We start from the raw sequence: 22,394 nt of genomic DNA, 5'->3' as shown, positions 1-22,394 counted from the left end.
TCTGTGACATCTGCGGTAAAGTCTATAAGGTAGATCTGTGGTATAGTCTATAAGGTAGGTCTGTGACATCTGCGGTAATGTCTATAAGGTAGGTCTGTGGTAATGTCTATAAGGTAGGTCTGTGACAACTGCGGTAATGTCTATAAGGTAGGTCCGTGGTAAAGTCTATAAGGTAGGTCTGTGACATCTGTGGTAATGTCTATAAGGTAGGTCCGTGGTAATGTCTTTAAGGTAGGTCTGTGACATCTGCAGTAAAGTCTATAAGGTAGGTCCGTGGTAAAGTCTATAAGGTAGGTCTGTGACATCTGTGGTAATGTCTATAAGGTAGGTCTGTGACATCTGCAGTAAAGTCTATAAGGTAGGTCCGTGGTAAAGTCTATAAGGTAGGTCTGTGACATCTGTGGTAATGTCTATAAGGTAAGTCTGTGACATCTGCGGTAAAGTCTATAAGGTAGGTCTGTGTGATAGAATGAGGGATAGTTTAAAGTAAACATTCTGTCTAGGTCAATTTTTATTTAATCAAAGTTGTCATTTTATTTAATCAAAGTTGTCATGGTATATGAGAAAATGTTCAACTGGTAGGAACATCACTGTACTATTAGGTGCTTGTAAATAGTAGATGCTAATCCAGCTAGTCTGTAGTTTTCCATCTTTCCAATTAAATTCTGTTTAAACATATTTACCTGCCTTCACCTGAATAAGGATTCCCTTATGCTTAAATTCAGTCATTCCTGTTGATCGCTTTTGAGTCCTTATTTCTTAATTCACTTAAACACCTATGAATGATTTGAGGAGATTGAAATCTTATGTACCCTGTATTGTTTTCTTAAAGTGACACACTCATATTTCCAGGACACATATGTGATGAAGATGCATGTGAAGATGGTTCACATGCCGGCCGAAGTCCTGTACGAGTGTAATACATGCAGCAAGAAATTCTCCCGTAAGGCCCACCTGAAGCGTCATCTACGTATACATGAGCCAGAAAAACCATACAAGTGCCCCCACTGTTTGTACAGGTATGGATGTGAAGTATGGGACTCTAGTGGTACAAACACATTTAATATGTAGAACAATGTGAAAGTAATTACGCATTCTAAATTAATGATGTGTTTCCATTGAATAACCAACCATTTGGATACCTTGAAACAGCATCATTTATATATTGATTATAAAGTGTTGGGTTTCTATTTAGTATAATTTGCTTTGTTTCTCAAAAGACTTGTGTGCATAACATGGCATTATGAAATCAAATTTTTTTTTGAGAAAGAAAAATAATAAAATGATGATAATCATTACAGACAATTCTTGCTAATAATGGCCAAAAAGTTCAGAACTTTGTTTAAGTAAATAATGGGATTAGCAACATCATTGTTAACATTTTTAGGTGATATATTTTATAACATGCTCGTATATTTAAATAAAACATGTACAGCTAAAACAGGTTATCGAGCTGTTCGAAATACTGCAGATCACAAATGTGTCCATTTTAATTTTAATTCCAGAGCATAAAAGATTTGTACGTTAACAATTATGATGTTAACAATATTGTTGACTTTAATAAAGTTCCAAAAAATATGGCTCAATGAGTGTTACTATTGCAGGGGATGTGAGCGATCAGACATCAATAAGCACATGTTGATACACGAGGACCCCAAACACGCTTGTGAGGTGTGCGGCAAAAACTTTAGGCACATGAAGAACAAGGATCTACACATGAAAAGGTTCTTTAACTTATATCCTTGTAACTTTGCTCACCTTCTTTTTAGAAAGAAAACAATTCCCGGTTTTGTCATAGTGTTTGTCATAGGCCATGTTTTCATGTAAAACTGTTGATGTAAGTTATAACTAGAGAAGTATTGAAGAAATCTGCGTACACAAGTTCCCAATGGCAATAGGCATATGTGTATCAAGTTTGTCAGTCTTAGAGTTCAAAAAGGTCTGGCCGCACTTGTATGGCTGTGTTACGACTTGACCCAGTAATTCCCCATTCTCACTTACAGAGTAAATTGGGTTGCCAAGAAGGGGGAAATCTTAACCCCACCAAGGGTGGGTTGCTTAATGGTATGCTACATGTATGCAGCACTGTTCAAGGAGTTCAATGCAATGAACTTGTCCCTAGTGGTATGTTATATGCCAAAGAACTCGCATTGAATCCTAAATGCTGTGAAAACTCTGATTAATGAAATCTGGATGGTTATGAAAAATGTTGTACCTAATGAAAGGCCTCCGTTTATAAACAGCCAACCTGCTGGTCTTGGTGGAGGCTCCATCAGCTGCAGACAATCAATTTTCATGGGGTTCTGGTCTTAGAAGTGTATCTAGGCCCATAACCCTGGTTTAAATATTTGTTGTTATATATAACCTTTGACCAACTCTGAAAAACTGGAAAATGTTGCTATCTGCTTGCATTGTTCTTAATTATTCTTATGGAATACAAGGACGAACTTAATATAAAACATTTTATATAAAACTTGGTACATTGCTCATCTGTTATAAAGGTTTATTAAAATAATCTGTTTCACAGAATTTAACATTGCACCATTTCATAGAATGCACACATTAATATTAATGAAGATTAAGTTTAATTGACAAAACAGCAGCCATGCTAATTTTGCATTAAATGTGCAGCACGAAATGTGAATTAATTGCTGGAAGATGTCAGGAGTTTATAGTGAATGAAATGACATTCAATTCTCCTTGTTTTTGCAGACACTCGGGTCAGCGAGACTACAAATGTGGAGTGTGTGATTTCTACGGCTACACGTTCACCGACATTCGCAAACACATTGAGCGCAAACATACCGACAACAAAACATACGTCTGTGATAAGTGTGGATCCATCTTCAGATCGGAAATGCTACTCAGGGTAAAAAATTGCTACTTTAAGTATAAATGTGTTTTTTTCTCATAGTGAAACAAAATCATCAAATTTTTGTACTCATTTGTTAAAAATATTTTTACTCTGAAGTGAACATTGATTAGGCATGACAGTTGTGATATGTTACATCAGTAGGTATGGAAAATCCTGTAAAAATGTAACAAGCATTGAACATAAATCATTGTAAATTGATAAATGCTTAATCCTCATAACCCATGAGCCGTTATGCTACATCAATGACAAACAGACTTGCGAGGGGAATTATTTTTCTTTTTTTGTGTGCAAAATTCATAATCTTAATTATGGCTACTTTGCTGTATACCAACTTGTCTATGCTGTATACCAACTTGTCTATGCTGTATACCAACTTGTCTATGCTGTATACCAACTTGTCTATGCTGTATACCAACTTGTCTATGCTGTATACCAACTTGTCTATGCTGTATACCAACTTGTCTATGCTGTATACCAACTTGTCTATGCTGTATACCAACTTGTCTATGCTGTATACCAACTTGTCTATGCTGTATACCAACTTGTCTATGCTGTATACCAACTTGTCTATGCTGTATACCAACTTGTCTATGCTGTATACCAACTTGTCTATGCTGTATACCAACTTGTCTATGCTGTATACCAACTTGTCTATGCTGTATACCAACTTGTCTATGCTGTATACCAACTTGTCTATGCTGTATACCAACTTGTCTATGCTGTATACCAACTTGTCTATGCTGTATACCAACTTGTCTATGCTGTATACCAACTTGTCTATGCTGTATACCAACTTGTCTATGCTGTATACCAACTTGTCTATGCTGTATACCAACTTGTCTATGCTGTATACCAACTTGTTCATTCAAGGATCATAAGTCTGTGTGTGACGTTATGATGATCGAGCAGGCACTGGCGATCGCACGATCTGACGGTGGAACGACACAGGCCACGATTACGTTCCCATGCAACTTCAACCTCCCGACCACAATTGTAGCTGGTCAGTCTGTGATGGAGGATGGGGGGCAGTCAGTGATCAGTGAGGGGGGTGAACTGGCTGATGATGGGCAGGCTGACACAGTCACAGGTAGGGCAATGTACTGTCAGGATAGTGCTGTAGTGAATGATATTTTCATGTTAGTGGAATTTGTATTATGTTACTGGTATTTTCCATTGATATTGGTTATGGAAATACAAAAAAGGATATATCAGTTTTTATGTGTAATATCTTCATGTCACATGTACATTATTAGTTGATATGATTTGTGGTTACCAAAAAGTTCAAGGTATAGGAATATTTGCATTTATGAGATTTCATGCAGTTGCTTCCCTTTGACTGTCACCCAAGCAACACTGCAATGTTATCTATAGTATTTCATGATGATGATGATTACCTCCACATGTCATATATTCAGCTTTGAAGTCATGAAGGGGGGTGGGGATGTTGGTACGGTGACACAATATCCTGCAACCTCCCCCCACCCCCTAATGCGGAGGCCACATGTGAACCCAATCAGCTGATCACCATGCTCATTGAGAGAAGTGGATGTCTAGTTGCAGTTGTTGAAATGCTGTATGTAGATCCAGCACGTTCTCATGTAGCTTACTTGTGCAGCCACTTGGAGGCAATTATCCAGTAGATTACATAATCTGGTGGTTTAGTCTTTTTTCTCATAATCTAAACTGAGCTATTAAAAGGGAAAGGTTGCTTTTGATGATAGAAACTTTATATATACTTCCTCTGTTAATTGAATTCTTGTCACAGTTCTATAAAAATATTTCAACATTTTTTTTTTATAAAGGATCCCTTATTTGACTTCTTTTTACACAAACAATCATATTGTAAGACTTAAACAAAAAAAAGTTAAGTTTTATTAAATAATATGCATTATGAGCTATGATTTCATATTTTATGAAACTTTTGTCGAAATTGCAATGCCTATCCTAATTTTCAAAAGAGGGTTTTTACCTCTGAGTGGCCTGGTGGCACTTGCAGAACGGTAAAGTTCGCACGCTTGCATGCTCCCGAAGCAAGTGCGGAGGTTTCCTGCGTGTGACTTGGCCCTGTTGTCGAGAAGAAACGTCTTATTGGATTATTTATAGACCTCCTTTGTCTCTGATGTAACCACACAAGCTAAAAATACCCCCACCTCTCGGTACTAGGAAGCAGAATTGTTGTTCTTTTGGCCTTCTGTGTTAGTGGGAAGTAGTGGTGCTTAATTGCCCTACATGTGTTTTCCATATCAAAAACTCATATTAGTTAGGTAATATCCTTACAACAAGTGTTTAAATTGAAGTGCTGATTTGGCAGATAGTTTTCTCATTAGAAATAAAACGCAGTTATGACTTTTTTTAGTTTCTTTGTCGTTTTGAGATTGAATATATGTGATTGCCCTTGTATACATATGGTATATGTGTGACTTTTTAATATTATGTTATAATGTTCGTGATTGATAATTGAACTAATTTAATAGCCACTTAGTCTTGAAGGTACCTCACATTAACTTGTGAGACCTATTATGCATACTAATGTGCAAACAATATGACAGATGAGATCATTTATGTGCTTCGCTATGATAGAATTTGCAAAATTAAAGGAGGTTGGTGTTTGATTTCTGAACTAGAGAAGAAATTCAAGAGACTATACATACAGAAACAGCAGTAAATCTACTCTGTAGAATAAGTGACTTCATTTGTTCTGGGGTCATATTACAGAAGCTTCTTAAGTTAAATGTTCATTTTCATCTTAAATTCAACAATTTCCTCACCTGTTTTATTTCATTTCACGAAAGTGTTAAGTTTATATTCTGCAATTTAAATATGGACACTTAAGATTTTAGAAATGAAAATTCCATGTTAAAGAACTAGTTTTTTATAGAAATATAACAATTCCAAATTTTGCACTGAGGTTAAAATATGTTAAAAATATCTTGAGATGCTTCTGTAATACGGACCAAGTATCAGTATCATGTTAGTAAACTGCAAGATAATGGTTCCAGGAATGTGCGGCGTGTGCAAAATATGTCCCTGCTTCCTGTTATATTATGTAAGCCTCTCTGTTTTTCCAAGTAAAGAAAGTTTTTGTCAGCTTTTGTTTATCACTGTGGGCATTGTTGTCCACAAACATGGAAATAACCCGGATTCAGAAATCACCATGATAATGAACAGGCACGTTCCAGGTCTTAATATGCATGTGTAGCAAGGCAAAATAACAGCAAGTTTTGATAGTTGTTGTTGTTCAACTTATCGACTGACAAAAGCAAAACGATGTCGGCTTCTGCTTATGATGCTATTCATATTTTGAAATGAAAGAACACTGCAGTTATCTACTAATTTAATTTAGTGATGTTTGCCAAGCAGGGGAGATACACAGGGGAAATGAGATAACTGCGTATTACAGCTTTCTGCAGTTACCTCCCTTTAATACATCTTTATAAGTAAACTGAAATATCTTCTTTAGTTTGGTGATGACAAAACTGAAAGTAGCTTGTGTCATTTGAACCCTTCTTCATATAAAATAAATTGTTTAAGAAAACCCAGATACTACTATGACACAGTACCAGAACATTTATAAATCAGCTTGCAATTTTTCCTGAAATTTAAGTGCAAATTTAAATCGTTGAGTAAAAGCTCATTCTAAAATTAGGCCAAGGTCACCTTTGCGGGTGTTTTAATTTAAGTGAACTATGCAAAGTATTTGATTGATGGGTTTCATCCTTTTTCTGCACTATTTTATCAAAAAGGTAAACAAAGATCTTCATTCATGTGATTAAGTTTTAGTTTCGCTATTTTTTTTATGAAATTGAAATTTGCAAACTATGAGTAATACCTGGGGCATTAATTTTACCAGTTTATAGTTACATTATAAGCTACAGTAAGTTCAAAACCATTAATAAGCAGTTTAGTATATCTATCAATTCCAGCTTGCATCATATAACGTGGCTTAATTATTATGTATACACCATTCAGCATGTTAATACCTCAATAATATATTTATTTTAAGGGTGTCTGTTTTTTAAAAAGAGTAGGGTAATATCCTTGATGTCATTTGTGATGGGTAAAACATTTACCTTTGGTTTTGGCCTTTTACTTTTAATTCAAGGTATTCACATGAAACTTGTTTATGCTACAAGTGGCAATATGCATATTCGTAACAGGGCCCATAACCGCAGCCTTTAAATTTATGCCCCTGGGTGTGAGAATTTCATTTTTGAATTAAGTTCAATTTTTTTTAAAGTTATTTATTATGTTAAGTAATAAATTGATATTAACTAAACCGTATTTGGTTTGTAAAATAAAAAAGCGCTATGTTCAGAAAAGGTAGCTTTGAAAGTTTCACAGGTACTGCTTGGACTGACTGTTGCACACAGCAGTTCGGAAATAACAGTCTGTCCTGAAGTACAATAGTACACCATTCTCAACCTCCTTGTTTTAAGATGGGCTCTTTTGATTTTTTCAGTGTATAATGTTTGATGTTTTTCTCTGCATTAACAATGTTATCAGATTTATTTAATTCTGATCATCCACTCAAAAAACTTTTTAACTGTTAATCATTTAATAAATGCTTTCAAATGCTTGTGGTAAGAAAACAAGTGCTGTTCAACCTATCAGGCTGTGGTGTTGTTGTACATGGCTGTGGCTTGGAGGATCATGTTTCTATGATTGTCACGGTGGGGAAATTGTTAACAGTTAGTTCTAGGCATTTCATTGAGAAAATCACCGGAGATTTCCTGTGGTGGGCTTTGATGTGGGAGTTTATCACCCGGCTCATCAGAATACTGTAGTCGACACTTGCCTTTATATCATAAATGAAGAATAATTCATACCACATTGCCAGTTCATTTAACAGTTTTAAATTACTGTTGTGTTCACAGAACATATTCCTGCCTTTATTGATTTAAATATTTTCCAGATTAAATTGATTCATAATTTCATATTCTATGTCCCTAATATGGCCAACCATGTGGGGATTGGGGGTGGCTTTTGTAGGCAAAACCATTTCATTTTTGCAATTGATTTAGAAATATTGAAGTTTTTGTTGAAACATGATTTAATAATAATAATTATATTAAGTTTGATGTAAAGGGGTAAAATTGTTAGACAGAAGGTGTTCTTTTGATTTCATTGCCTGTGAGGCCATCTTCCTGGAAAATCCTGTAGAGTCAGCAGAAATGGGGAGCATTAACATTCCAGGCCCCTGTTGGTTTTGATCTGTGCTGTAATGCAGTAATTATGATTATAAATGTTGATAAATGGAGCAGCTCACTTCCCAAATCACTCTTTGGAACACATAAACTTTAATCATCCCAGCCCTTCTGCTGTTAAAATCATGCGGTCCCCTAGTGTTCTTGCCGTGACTTTCAACTAACCAAGGGTTCATGGCCTTTCACCAGGATCAAAACAGGCTGCTGGTCAACACTCATTGCATAAGTTAATGTCAGAAAATGCATGCACAGGGGTTTCCTGTTTATAACAAGTTATAAAGATTGATATCAATATTTCTTGGAAAAAGGGTTGACAACAAGTTATGGAGTGACAAAGACTGGAGTGGAGGACTTGTGATTCTCTGATGGTGCTAATTTTTCCCAGAAATATATCCAGTATTCCAGGGCTGGTAATTACCCACCTGTTGTTGACAGCGATATTAACTATCACAGAGTTCATCAGAATTAGCAGAATACCAGCAAAACAAGTACCTTTGTAACTAAAGATAACATTTGGTGATAATCAGCCAGTCATTTTCTTGCCTACTAAATCAGCATACCAGACATCTCCAAGGGCCCTTAGGGGTATTTCTAGTGTTCCTGAAATGGAAGATGTAAACTGTGATTAAGTGAAAAAATTTGCCAGTAAAAAACATCTCTCCAGATTGGGTGCAGGTCACTGTCACATATGATCAATCTCATGACATGTAAATGTCAAAACTTTTCTAAATGCAACAGTGTTCTATTTTTTATTTAGAATACTTTTTTGCCCAAACTGCAAGTTTGTGTACCTGTTCCTTCAATCTGAAATTCAATTGCTGTATCATTTAACTCCTTAGTCATCTACTAGTTTTTATATAGTTTTCAGCCCCAAAATCAGAAAGTGAATAAACGTGTCACTTGTAGAGGTTTTGTTATAGATCATTTCAACAATGAGTGCACTGCCACAATCAGTAATGAGGAGAACTTAGGGCTGAGTGGTGCTGTTATCGCCAATTTGACCACAACCCACCCATGATGGAACTGTCAACTGGGCTGCCCCCTCCCTGGAAATATGATTGATGACTGGTAGATCATTAGTGGACCATGTGTGGACACTATGTTGTCACCTCTCCTGCCATTGGGTGGCCAACAGACTCAATTACAGCCATTAAGCTTATCAGAAATTTATCTGGTATTAGTCTTATGACTTCCCAAATTTAACTGAGTGTTTTAAATTTCATCTGATTAACTATCAGATAATTATCTTTTCTTGCATTTAAAGGTCTTAATGAAAGGTCAGGGAGTTTGCTTAATGTGATGTGTAATGGTTATAATGTGTAGCTACAATTACGGCTGATGTTTCGCTTGCAAAATTTCATGTAAATCTTGAACTTGTAAGATCGCTGATACCTGCATAAATCTCTTTCCTCGTGCTCTCGTACATGTCATTTAAGCTTGAATTATGTACACATGACCTATTGCACAAAAAGGTCCTTAACACATACCAATACATGGTAATTGGCAATTGTTCTGCTAATTACTTTTAACACAACTACATTGCAAACTCCCTATGTCGACGTTGGATATTTTGACTTTCCGGTTGTGTCAACTTTTTTTTCCGGTTCCAACTTTATTCCTTCTTATTCTATATGAAATGAATCTGCTTGTGTCGATTTTTCTATCTATGTCAACCTAATATTTCAGTCCCTGTGGTCGAATTTCACACATTTTCTTTGTTTCTTATGTCACACTGAAGATCGGGATGTAGGTGTGAAAATATTCATGACGATTTGCGGCATGTTGCTAATTTACCATGCGTGTCAAAATAACAAACTGTCATAATTGGAGGTTAATAAGAAAGTGTGAATAATTAAAGTTGTTTGTTTATGATTTTGATAAAAGAGCAATTTATTGCTCAAGCATTATTCAGTGAACCACACAAGGGAACCGATGGCATCATCAAAAAATTTGACACCATTGAAAGATATGTGCCAAAGAAATTTCTCTATACTTCATGTACTAAACAAACAGTCATAACGGATGTACTATTTTTCATATGTGCTATACTATTTTCTCACAATGTACATGTGTATGTAATTGTGGTTTATATCTATTTTGTGTAATCCATAAACGTGAATTAAATAAATTTGACATGAATAATTCATTTTTTTACACATTATTATTTAATAATACGTTTGCTGTTTTTATGATGGTAACAAGACTGTTCAATTGAAGAAGTTGAATGGCGGACATAAACTCAAATGTGTTGGGATTGGTGATATTTTTTTGTAATTCGGATGTGTCGAATGTTCATTATCTGGACTTTTTTCCCTAGGTCCCGACAAAGTCTACATAACAAGTTTCGACTGTACTGAAAGATCTGAGGTTTGGTTTCTCCTTCTATGAAAATATTAGTAAACAAGTAACTGTGGAGATCATAACTTCAAGGAACTGAAAAATAAGTACACCTTTACAGAAGGACAAAACTGGTTATCAAAATAACTGGTTATCAAATTTATGGACTCTGATAGCTTTTGATATTGACCGAGGGTCACTTTATCTTTTGTAGGTGAACTCATTCTGTTGTTTCTCATTTGAGGAGATGTGTATTCCTGGTGTTGACCGGTGGTGATTCTGACATCAATGATCCCTTGACGGTGGGAATGGGGCCTGGTCTGCACTCACTGACCACTGACTGACCATCCCTGAGCCCTGACTGGACATAGCCTACCCTCTACAAAAGCCCTGTTCTAGGTTAGGGTTCTGATGGTTCATAGGCTTTAAAGTGTATGGCATTTGTAATCTTCCTTCCTAAAACACACTGATGCACTGATGATTGTTACCTATTTTCATTTCATTTCAACTGCTAGGCATCTAATCACAGCTGCTTACTTTTAAACCATGAACAAGTGAATATGGGGCTTATTCCTGTGGGCAGTCCCGGTGTCCCTGTTGACCAGGGGTCAGTGTGGGGCTGGAAACAATCAGCTCAGCCAGCAGGCTTATCAGGAAGTGACCTGCAGGCCAGAATTTACTGTTAAATTGATTCTGCATACTTTACATATGAACCATGAGCACAGTTATGTTTCCTACATATGAATACAATATTTTTTATGAGTTTGTCCTTAGGTAGCCCCTGCATGGCCCCTGGGGGCTATTTTTCTGATGTGAAATCAGGGACCTTAGAAGTTTGGGGTCAATTTTACTCACTTGGAAACTTGTAAACTGTATCCAATTTCCATAAACATGCTTTATTTTGACAAGAAATGCAAATGGTGACATGCTGTCAGTCTTAACTAGATCTTATTAATGGGATCCAACTATTTGCCTGTGGTATTGTGAAAGTACATATCTAGCTAGATATATGTATAAAGAATGCACTGTGAACATAACTCAAAGCAAATCAATTGGAAAGAAGTTGAAGTCCTTAAATGCTATTCTTCTCTTAAAACACTATAAAGCTGTATACTAATATATGCTTACTTGAATAGAAGTAAGAAACAAATTCCATGCATCAAGTATGTTGTCAGATAGATGTCAGAAAGTAGATGAAATGTTTTTTGTGTGTTTTTAATATGTCATTTATTTTTACGGTATTTAATTCATCCTAAAATAAGATTTTATCAATCAAAAATGACCCTGAATAAGTGCCAGATTAATTGGAGTTTACCAAAAAATGTTTCTTTTTGATGAATTAAAAGAGAAATAACGTTTTATACCATTTAATTTGTCTTTGACAACACACTGTGCATAATACATAACTTATGATGCATTTGGCGTGTACAGTAGTTTGTTATGACAGATGATAGAGTTAATTATTTTCTTTCCGCTACAAGTGCGCATATTGTATGTGGTTAGGCCAGGTGTTTTGATTCACTTATACACTTCATATCCATAATACTTCATACATAACAAGGATATGTGGATATTATGAAATACCATGTTTTCACTTGTGTTCATAAAAACATTTCAGAAACACAGACTATTAAATGTTTTGTCCTTCTGACCTTCACAATGAAATACCACGAAAAATAATGTCACTCCTAATGTTTCATTATCAGTCTAGATGGTCTATATAAATGAAATGATTTATTGCTTAATAATTGTTTTATTCTTATCATTCAGTTTTGATCATAGTAAAAGCTGGGTTGTATTAAGGTTCCGCAGCATAGACCAAACCCATGGCCCAATGGTGGCTAATGAAATGGGCAATACAAGATATTGATGCCTGTAGGTCACCCAGTATTTTTTCCTTATAGAATGATGATAAATATGTAAACTATGTGCCTCGAAACTTTTCCAGCCTGATTCCTGCAAACCTTAGTTTATAAAGTACATGTAGCAACCATATTAAAGCACATTCAGTGATTCCCTTTAAAAATGAATTCTTTCACTGTTACTAGTAGTTAAAACTGAAGATACTAATTGGCAGATATCACCTTTCTGTGATGATTCTCCAGCTCCTTTTAAAGTGATTAGGGTTTTTCAGACATTGTATTTTATGAAGGAGTGTCTCTGGGTCAAATTCCTCGAGATGAGAGCTTCTGTGCTGGTTTTCAGGCTGGAGTTGCTTTATATTGAGTACTCAACCCTTAAATGTGGGGCAGAGGGGCAGAGGGGCAGGTCTGATTTTCTCATTTCCTGTGCGGAGTGATTGATTACTCTAAAATTACTGTTTTGCAAAGTGCAAGCTTTCAGTTTGTATTCTCAAGCTCTGTCACCTGCTGTCTTGGGTAGAAAGTTGAATAGCGGGGATTACGGCTTTAAAAGTCACCTTTCTCTAGTTAAGTACAAACGAAAGCAAATGTTATTCAATTGACTTTTGTGGAGCCCCATAAATGACTTCTTGTACAATGGGGTCTACATTCCGAACCCTAATTTATGTAGAATCCATTAGCTTGTTTGGGTTGTGGTTATGTTTTACCGTTAAGACTTTTGGTCTTTATTTAGACTATGAATAGCTATAGCATCACAATGAATGTTGCCAAAAACTGTGTCCCTTAATCTTGGTGTCAAATCAATTAAGGATTCATAACAGGCATTGATAGTGGGTGGGATATTGAAATCTTATAAAAATATTCAATTGCCAGGTCTCCATAGCCCCGGCCAGAGCAGGATGACATGGTGACATTTAATTACAATTTTCCGTCTCAAAACCATTCATGAATACATGGATTATTTTTGACTGGGTTTGATTAAAATCTAAAAATAATGAAAATTAAAAAAAAATGTCTGTCAGCTCCTTTGCTTAGTGGAATATTTTCATTGAGGCATTACAACAAAGATGTTAAGATTAGTGTTTTGAAAAGGAATTCATGTTCTGTCATTAAAATTGTTCTCTTCAAAAAATCTCTTGAGTACAAATATGAATTATACAAGAACTATCTAAGATATCTCTTTAATGTATAATTAAGTACTTTGATGCCTTGTTTGTATTTAAAATGATTTCTGAGCTAAAGGGCAAGACAGTGTGTGAATCCCATCACGGGTATGTGTCTCAATTGTTAGTTTTGATTTCCTAACTGATTTGTACTGATAATGACCAGTGGCTAATAAAAATGGCATCTTGTCTCTTTTTGTGTCCAGACATTGTAAAAACCAGTCAAAATTAACTTGATTTTTATGCATAGATTAAATTTGAAGTATTGACCCCTATGACTTGTTTTCAAACGAAGGGTCCAAGGACAATAGAGCAGGGCCGTAGAAGGGTTCAGTGGACGAAACATTGTAAAACTGACCGCTTTCCCAGGCCTGCTGGAATGTTGGCCATTAAACACTATCTCAACTCCCTCTGGTCAAAAAGAATATAATGATTTTTACAGCTTAATAAAGTTTTCTCTAAAATGAAAAGGGAGGAATAATTTTGAATTCCTTGAAATTATGGCAATTAATGAAAACTTTTCTTTGACATTCTAAGACTTTTGATTTCCTTTGTAGAATTAATCACACTCAGTTTAATATGATATAAAAACACCTGAAAGATTTGTCATTTAAGCAATAATTATGCTAATTATTCCAACATTAGTGTCAGCATGTAAAATTAACATCACCATCAAGGGGTTAACAGTTTGCCAAGGTTTCACTTTTGAACTTTCAGTGCTTGAAATGAAAAACAACAACAACAAAACATTAATGCTACTGGTAATCTGTTGGCCCAAAATTGTTGTTAAAGCTTTATGCAATAGCTTTGTCAAGATTGTTCAGAGTATCATGCCTCCATGTTTGTGCATGTCTCTTACATCTTTGCAAATTGGGCCACCTAGGTCATTGTTGAAGTGAAAATCTACTCAAAGAATGTGCAAATTACAGAGCAGACAGCTAGTTGTTGCACATTCCTGATTATATAAACGTTTATTGGCATTATTTCACCATGAAGGACATTTTAAACCACTAATTTCATGGGAAAAGGTCCCAATTATGTAATAGGAATGGTAAATTAGTTCTATTTGTTGTACATATTGTATGTCGGGGAACCTGCAGAGAGATGGCCAACCTCCATGTCTGTGGAATGCGGCTGTCGGGGAGGCTCTTTTTACCCTCAGCAGTTATTCTTTTGAATTTAAATACTTTGAAGAAGTGTTGCTCTATTTTCAATATATTTTTTATACACCAAACTTCCAGTTTATATATAATTTAAGTACATTGGTTTGCCTTGCTGCTGTGGAGAAAGATGTCCAGGGTTTGAGTTAAAGGGGTTGTAATTTAGGGGCACACCTCAGGGGCATGCACCTCTGTCCCCAGAACCCCCAAAATAAATGCTGTCAACATGTAGGGGCTCCTCTATCAAGAAAAAGTGGCAATTGTTTTGTAGAATTATGCAGTTTGGTGTAATTTATGCATAATTTCTTTACTGAGTGACCTGAAATGTTCACGGGTGGAGACGTACAGCGGCAGCCCTTCTCTTCCCCCCTTAATTGGCTAGTGATGACTACATTGAGAACCCTATTGCTGTAGATGAACATTCAGTACTGGCCGCATGGCATCCACAGGTACTAATCTCCAATTAACATGACACTGGCCTGAATGAGATTTTAATATTTATATTTCCTGACTATTCGTTTAAGGGTCAGCCAAGGTCCCACAGGTTTGAATCTAGTACATTATATTTCATCTTCATGTGGTTAATGGCTTCAACAGAGAATAAGAGAAATGCCTCTTATTGTTAATTTGCTGAATATATTTATTTTTCCCATCTTCAGAAAACAAGGATGGCCGTCTTTTGTCGCCTATCACAAAGCATCTATATTAAATTATTATTAGGCTTGAAAGGAGATTTGGGTTCAGCGGGTCATTAAGTGTCCATGGCATGTCTTGATGTGTATCAGACATAAAGGGGTAAGGTATTTATAAGGGATTTGAAGGGGACAGATATACAGTTCAGCTGGTCTGGACCCTGGCTAAGTGGCTAGCCGTATGTGTGCTACATACCGTTATGTTTACACTGTATCAACTTTCTGACTCCAGGCCTGAGCATTGAACTTTTATCTATGTAAATGTTTTGAAATGTTGATATTTAGTTTCCATTCCTTGAGACCCCTGTCAATAGCTGTCCCCTTAATAGGTCTCTGACCGTTTGTTTGCACTCATTATCAGCATGGGTACATTGTACTTTTATTATGAAGACAACCAACCAATGTTTTTACATCTTCAGATCAGATCTGATACCTTATTTCAATACATAGATATCCGCAACACATAACCAGTAAAGTGGCCCAGATCCAATGAATTAAAAATAATATAAAACCATATAGAAATGACATAAATGAAAACCATACATTACAATGGTAGTATCATGAAAAGAATGACCTTAAAGACATGGTATTGGATGAACCAGGTAGGATCACATTGAAGTGTTTGTTTTCAGCTTCCAACTCTTAGATGTTGTGATAGCTAATTTTGTATTTATTACATGTAAGGAGAGAGGATGACTCGGATATAGTATACCCCTATATGGACCAATACACTCCCATTGGCAGTAAGTGTAAACAGCTCTTTTCTTTGGGGGTACAAAGCAGAAGAAAGTCAAGACCTTTTGTGCTGGTCGCATCTCCATGTTTGCATGAGGAATGTAGACCACACAGGGTCCTGTACTCTGAAGAAGGGGTTCAAGCTGATTTGGTAAGCTATAGGACTGCCAGGCCTGAGGAGTATGCAGAATGCCCAATGTTGTTTTTCTGGATGTTCTTCTTGACAGGCACTCTGATCTTGAATATTAAGCACAGCTTATCCCTAGATTTGCTGGAGGACTGGGCTGTTCAATCATGGTGGTGTTTCTCTCGTCATACCCATTATGACATTAACATAAGGCTTGTTCATGCAACTGTGTAATAGGTAATTACTTGCAGATATCTTCATTTTTATCAATATGATTGCAAATTTTCATAACTAAAAATTTCATTCATAATGTATATGCATCATGCTCCACTTCAGACCTTTGTGTGTGCAGTAACTGCTTTACTGCCTTCTTCAATAACATGTTCTTAATTTAATGATGCAAAAAATCCTTTTCCCAGCCAACGTAAACATTTCATTCAGAAATCCGGTTTAAAAACCACAAAATTTCATGTAGCACATTAGAAAGATGCAAGTTAGCAAGTTAAACTGTAAATTGTGGTTGGAAGATTAGTGAGGCTATCAGGGTTACATGATTATAATGACAAGGTGTAGGAGGGTAGGGGGGGGGGCAGGTAACAAAGGGCTGTGGTTTGGGGTTGGGTCCTTCACTAGTGGATGTGTGCGCTGGTGGACACTTCACTCTATATATAGACATGATGGTCTCTATGTTAACATGATGGGTAAACATGTGGTGCAATCGTGAATGCGGTTCTGTTGGTTGATCTTTGGTTGAATTCCAATGAATATTTTTATTAAAGAAGATTTATGGAAGAGCCACACATTGTTGACTCTTTTTCATCAATATTGAAAATAGATGTTGATAGATAATGTCTTGTGTCTGGTGGAAACTGATTTACAGCTTTTTTTAGTGAAGGCGTTTGTGAATGGGCATCATAATTATGATCTTCAAGTGCAATATTTTGTCAAAAACTTAGAAGCAAACTAGTCTAGCATAAAATAAGACAATTAAAAAGCTATGCTTTGCACATTATGTTTGCCCAAACATCATGGGTATATATCTTAAGCCACTGGCAACTTGAAATGGCTTAGGTTTACATGAAGTAAAGGGTTAATATGCCATAATCATAATTATATACTGCAAGTGTCTCCTTGCGAAATAGTAGGTTACCCACATGACAATATGGGATGTTTAAGTACTTTTACATTACTTTTTATACATTACTGTAATAACAATAAAATTAAGATACAAATCACAAATCGTACATTATTGACATCCTAATAGCATTGAAGTTATTGGGGTGAAATGGTACATTAATTGATAATTACACAGCAGAACACTGATCACTTTAATCTTCAAGATTCAAACATGTCATCACTATCATCACTTCAAATCTTTTAACTTTAAATCAAAAGTTTAATCTGTAACATTTGAATCAGTGTTTTGAACCAATGTTCGCCCAGTGTAAAATATCCTACAAGTGTTTTCACAACGTTGGACAAAGCCCTGTCATTTGGTTTGTTTTGGGCCCCTATCAAGAGAATAATCTCCTGGTTGATGTTATGTTGATGGCCCCTTCAATCAGGGGACAAAGACGGGCTGCCCCTGTGATCTAAGGGTTAAAAGGGTTCTAGGTGTTCTCTTCATTTGAATAAAGTGATTGTTCAATCCCTTTGTTATACCTGACCCCTATAGCCCCCCTGGGTGCCAGTGGTGTGAGTTATGGGGTCCTCTGGGTCTCAAGGGGCCACCAGGTAGCCATTACTTCCTGCCCCTAAAGTCCCCAGCCCCTTGAGTCCACAGCTCCCCGTATGTGTGACAACTGACCCCAGAGTGTCATAGCACTGTAGGATTGAACATTATGCAGCTTCAAAGCAAAACTGAGCTAACTGCTTATACAACTTCAAGTAGTTATGATGTTGTTCCGGTAAAGGTAAGCTCAAGAGCAGGTTGATGAATAATGGACTGAACTCCTTGTTATAGTATGACCATGGTAGTCACAGTTGTTCTGAAACCTGTGAACGAATTGAACATTGATTCCATTCATCCGGGTTGACACTAAGAGACCCTCTGTTTTTGTTGTTGAAAATTTCAACACCAGCCAACTAAATGCAACTATAATGTCAAACATAATTATCACTTATTTTGCATTATGTTGATTGGCAGTTTGGTATTGACCGTTGAAATAGCAATGTAAATACAGTGAAATTTCTTCTCCCTTTATTTTATTCTCAAAACCAGAGTGCCTGTGGTCCACATTGGTATATATTAGTAGTTCAAGCAAAACGGTTTGAGTAAGCCCAGAATGGGAGTGTGAAATTGGCTGTATTGTTGCATGGACCATAAACCATGTCAAACAGGCCTGGTCACCATCATACCTGCCTTTAACATCAAACACAGGACCGGATGGAACATAGGGAAATTGGTGTATTTCCAGGGTTTTTTGCCATTAAAAATACCAGCCTTATTATTATGGAGTGCTACTTCCCCAATTACAAAATAGCTTCTCCTCTTTGACTGGTACTTCTGCTTCTGACATGTTCGATTGGATAGCGCAGATTACCAGTTTTTATGACAGAAATTGTGCATTTCCTGTGACAGACTGACAGGCAGGGTACTTAATACCCTTGTTAATGTATCTGACCCCTTGACCTAACTGTTATGAAATGGGGCTGACCTTCTTGCTGGCCCCTTTACAGGGGACATGTCACTTCTGTTTTAGCAGCAATTTGTGTGCATGTCAAAAACAACGATGAATATTGCAGCTGTAGTGCTGGAGTTTTTTTGTGCTCAATCCAATACACATCGAGTAGTTTCTTAAACAAGCTCTGAATTATTTTATTGTTTCATTTACATGGCAATTTGAATTTGACAACTGTAATTTTCATTCATAAAATGCAGCCTGTATTTTACTAAGCATATACCAATCAGTGTCAACCCTTTATTGCTGCAGATGTAGCAGTAAAATTTAAAAAGCAATTTTCTGCTTAAATCAAAACATCTAATTAGCATATAAACATTTTCAGGCTCTTCATTATTGGAGATTCTTTTGAAATGTTAAGAGGGCCTGGTCCTTTTGTGTATTGATATTTTCCCTAGGATGTATGTGTTTTTGGAGTGGGTCAGTTTCTCAGTGTATCAGATGAAAGGGCTGTTGAATGTCCAGGGGCCTGGGCTGTAAATCTGGACATTTAGGGGTGTACACTTACACTGACCACTCTAGAAGCCCAGCAGAGAGTTGACAGAAAGTCAAGACAGTTAAATATAGCGGAGATTCACTCTACCCATGTTAATGAAATTAGAAACGCTTAATTTTGTTGGAATGTGTAATTTGTATCATTTGTATTTGCAAAGTAGTCCCAATTTATCCCCGAAGAGTATAATTATTGCTTGCATGTATCCGACAACTAAATGATATCTTGTTAACAAATATCTCTAGTGAAACAAATTTCACCTTGTTATTTGAAAAGGCTAAAAGCAGGGGTCAACCCTATGAATACCATCTACGGAAGTCGTTATATTTGGAAAAGTAGCTCTTTCATTTTCTGTTTTGTAATCAAAGTTTTTAATGATTTAATACAAGATATTAACTGGCAAGTAGTTTTCTTGTGGACATCAGATTTAACATCCAGGAGTTGGAGATATGTATAAACGTCAAAGAATTATGCATTTGTTATCAAATATGTTACCAAGATAAAATGTAACTTGTTTTTTAATGATTTGCCTTTTTGGAGATGAAGCAGCAACGTATAAGCTACCCAGGTTCTTGATGCTGTTTATGTGGGTCTGGTGCTGCCGGTGTACAGAGGAACAGTTCTTCGGGTTCTTCTGGATGGAAACTCAGCTTTGGTACTGGGTACACTAGACTTCCGGTACTCAGGGGCCACATTCCTGATGTTTCTCATGTTTTAAATATGTAGATTAGGTTAAGTTGTTCTGGTGTCCACCTCTCACCCAAGAGGACCAAGGGCCCATCAACATGATCAACAGCCTGTGATGATTATACCTTTTCTGCTTTCTACCCTGGAAATGGACTTGCACTCTTCATGTCATTTCATTTGGAGATGCTGAAATGACGGTAAATGGAATGAGACAGATTTAGGAAGATAGAACTGTAAATCTTGTAGTCCATGCTTTTTTAATGTTTCTGGGTATGAAGTGCCACTGTATGGCCACCATAAGTCAGGATTGAATGAAAAGGCACTTATAAGGCTGTAGCAAGTTCCTCAAAGTTTCTTTTTTTCTTTCTCCCAGCCAATGGGAACATCCCCCTCGTCTATCCTAGTTGTAGAATATTTAGTCATAAGGATGGCAAGATATTTAATTTAAAGTATTTAGATGTGTTCTGTCACCAATAAAATTTGATATTGTCTGTAGTGGTGGGATTAGAGTTTTTGTCAACCATTTCCGATTGTTACTCTTCTGATTTCCATGATAACCAAATCAAATGGATACACAAATCTTGATTTTTTTTGACAGGAGCTTAAGTGAATATATCAGTGAAGAATAGTATTTGTCCTATTCAATTGTACTATGTTCAATTTACCGTTATTTTTCCATGTATGGCCACAATGCAATTAACATTGTAGTAGAAGATATTATGATCTGAACGCATTTTTAATGTCAGACATTTAAATAGGTATTTGCATGTTAGAAAAGGTTGATGGATTATCATGTTTCCATGGCTTTTCAGTCATCTTCTATAAGCTCTTTATGGCCCATGGTTTTCATTGTCAGTATTGTATTAAATGAAAAATTCAGTCTTTTTGTTCAAGCCCATTTAAAACATTTTTGCAGTTTTGATGTGTGCCAGGGTTAGGGGTCAAATGTAAATGAGTGCGGATGTGTGCCCAGGGGCGGTTACAGGATTTGGTGTAAGAGGGGGCACATTGGGGCATGCACCCCCTTCGCCAGGGACGCCCCAAAATAGACTCTTAACAAAGGCAAGGGGGCATTGGGGGCCTTTGGCTAATTCTGGCTTATTTTAGTAATGTGTTGTGTATGTAATGTATGCATCAATTCTACCATTGGAGGATATATATCTGGGTCCTAAAGAAGACAAGGATTTGAAAACAAGAAAAAAGCACCAGCATCAACTTCACTCTACTGGAGTAGAAAATACTCCTACCATATCATAGACTTAAAGAAATAGAATAAAAGATCAGAGGGTTTGAATGATGAGGCTATAATGTTACCACACAATTGGTCTTTATAGTTGTTAAGTCATAAAGTCTAAAAGCCCGTAGAGGGCATCTAGGGGCAGGAGGCATTGGGCACTCAGCCAGAAGGAAGGCCCATTCACAAAAAACATTACGGCCGGCATCTTCAGGGATATCAGGTTCAGAAATTGAGGGGTGGAAGCCAAATGGTGCCATCTGATTCTTACTCAATGTCATATAGAACCCTTACGCTCTCACAGCTTGAGTTGGAGATCTTAATGCTAACTTGATGGGAAATGTCATCTTCTAGATGTTTTGTTTTAAAACTTGTTTTAGGGTTCCTTCCTTTTATTGCATTCTTTATTTTAGTGAGGTTAGCCTAGTGACCAACCGATAGCAACATGATTGCAATCATTTTACTTGCTTAGTGGAAAAAGTTCTTATTTTGTCATGTTTTCTGTCTTTTATCTATGAGGAAGTCGAAATCTGATCTAAACATCAAGCCAATCCCTAACAAAGTATTTGCATTTTTAAGGTGAAATTAGGTACTTTAAAAGTAAAATAAGAAGAGTTGTTAACCTTTTTCTTACAAAATGGTATAATATCATGATTTGGCCATTGTTATTTGCTGGTGTGTTTTCAAGTATCATTGCTGTCCCCTCTGCACTCCCCTGCAATTCAGCATGGTCATGATAGCAGATTCTGAAAACAAAATACAAGGATACTGTTATGATATATTACACTGTAGATGGGTGTAGATAACAAAACCTACATGCATACCTTCAGTTGCAAAATTGAAAGCTTTGCAAAACTGGGGGAATGGCAGAGCAAAGGGGGTTTAGTCGCTTTTCTTGAAAGATGGTACGCAACATCAGATTGGCCTACTTGCTACACCCTAGCCAATAGTTCATGCTGTGTTGAGTTTAGTTGCAGTCTTCATTTTTATTTGCATACACAAGCCTGAATTCTTTCACTTTTAAAATGCATGGAATAAAAACATTAAACCAGCCCTGCTACATAAAATTCAGAATTTGAGCAGGCCCAGAAAGTACTTTAGAAGGCTTATGCTTCTCTAGCCTACTGTAGATGTGCTGTAGGAT

The 22,394-nt window shown here is 36.4% G+C and overlaps 1 protein-coding gene across 2 annotated transcripts in view; it reads left to right on the top strand.

The window, feature by feature from the left end:
- Positions 1-22,394, top strand: part of LOC128236602 (uncharacterized) — a 72,774-nt gene that overhangs the window by 29,119 nt on the left and 21,261 nt on the right. For both annotated transcript variants that reach the window (XM_052951572.1, XM_052951571.1), the window contains exons 17-20: positions 853-1,019; positions 1,605-1,724; positions 2,713-2,869; positions 3,746-3,962. In XM_052951572.1, the coding sequence (XP_052807532.1) occupies positions 853-1,019; positions 1,605-1,724; positions 2,713-2,869; positions 3,746-3,962 (661 nt within the window). The remainder of the gene's footprint in view (positions 1-852; positions 1,020-1,604; positions 1,725-2,712; positions 2,870-3,745; positions 3,963-22,394) is intronic.

The sequence above is a fragment of the Mya arenaria genome, chromosome 6 (genome assembly GCF_026914265.1).
Source record: "Mya arenaria isolate MELC-2E11 chromosome 6, ASM2691426v1".
Classification (NCBI taxonomy): Eukaryota; Metazoa; Mollusca; class Bivalvia; order Myida; family Myidae; genus Mya; species Mya arenaria.
Note: the sequence above shows the minus strand (reverse complement) of the source record. Positions and strands in the feature narration are given on the sequence as shown.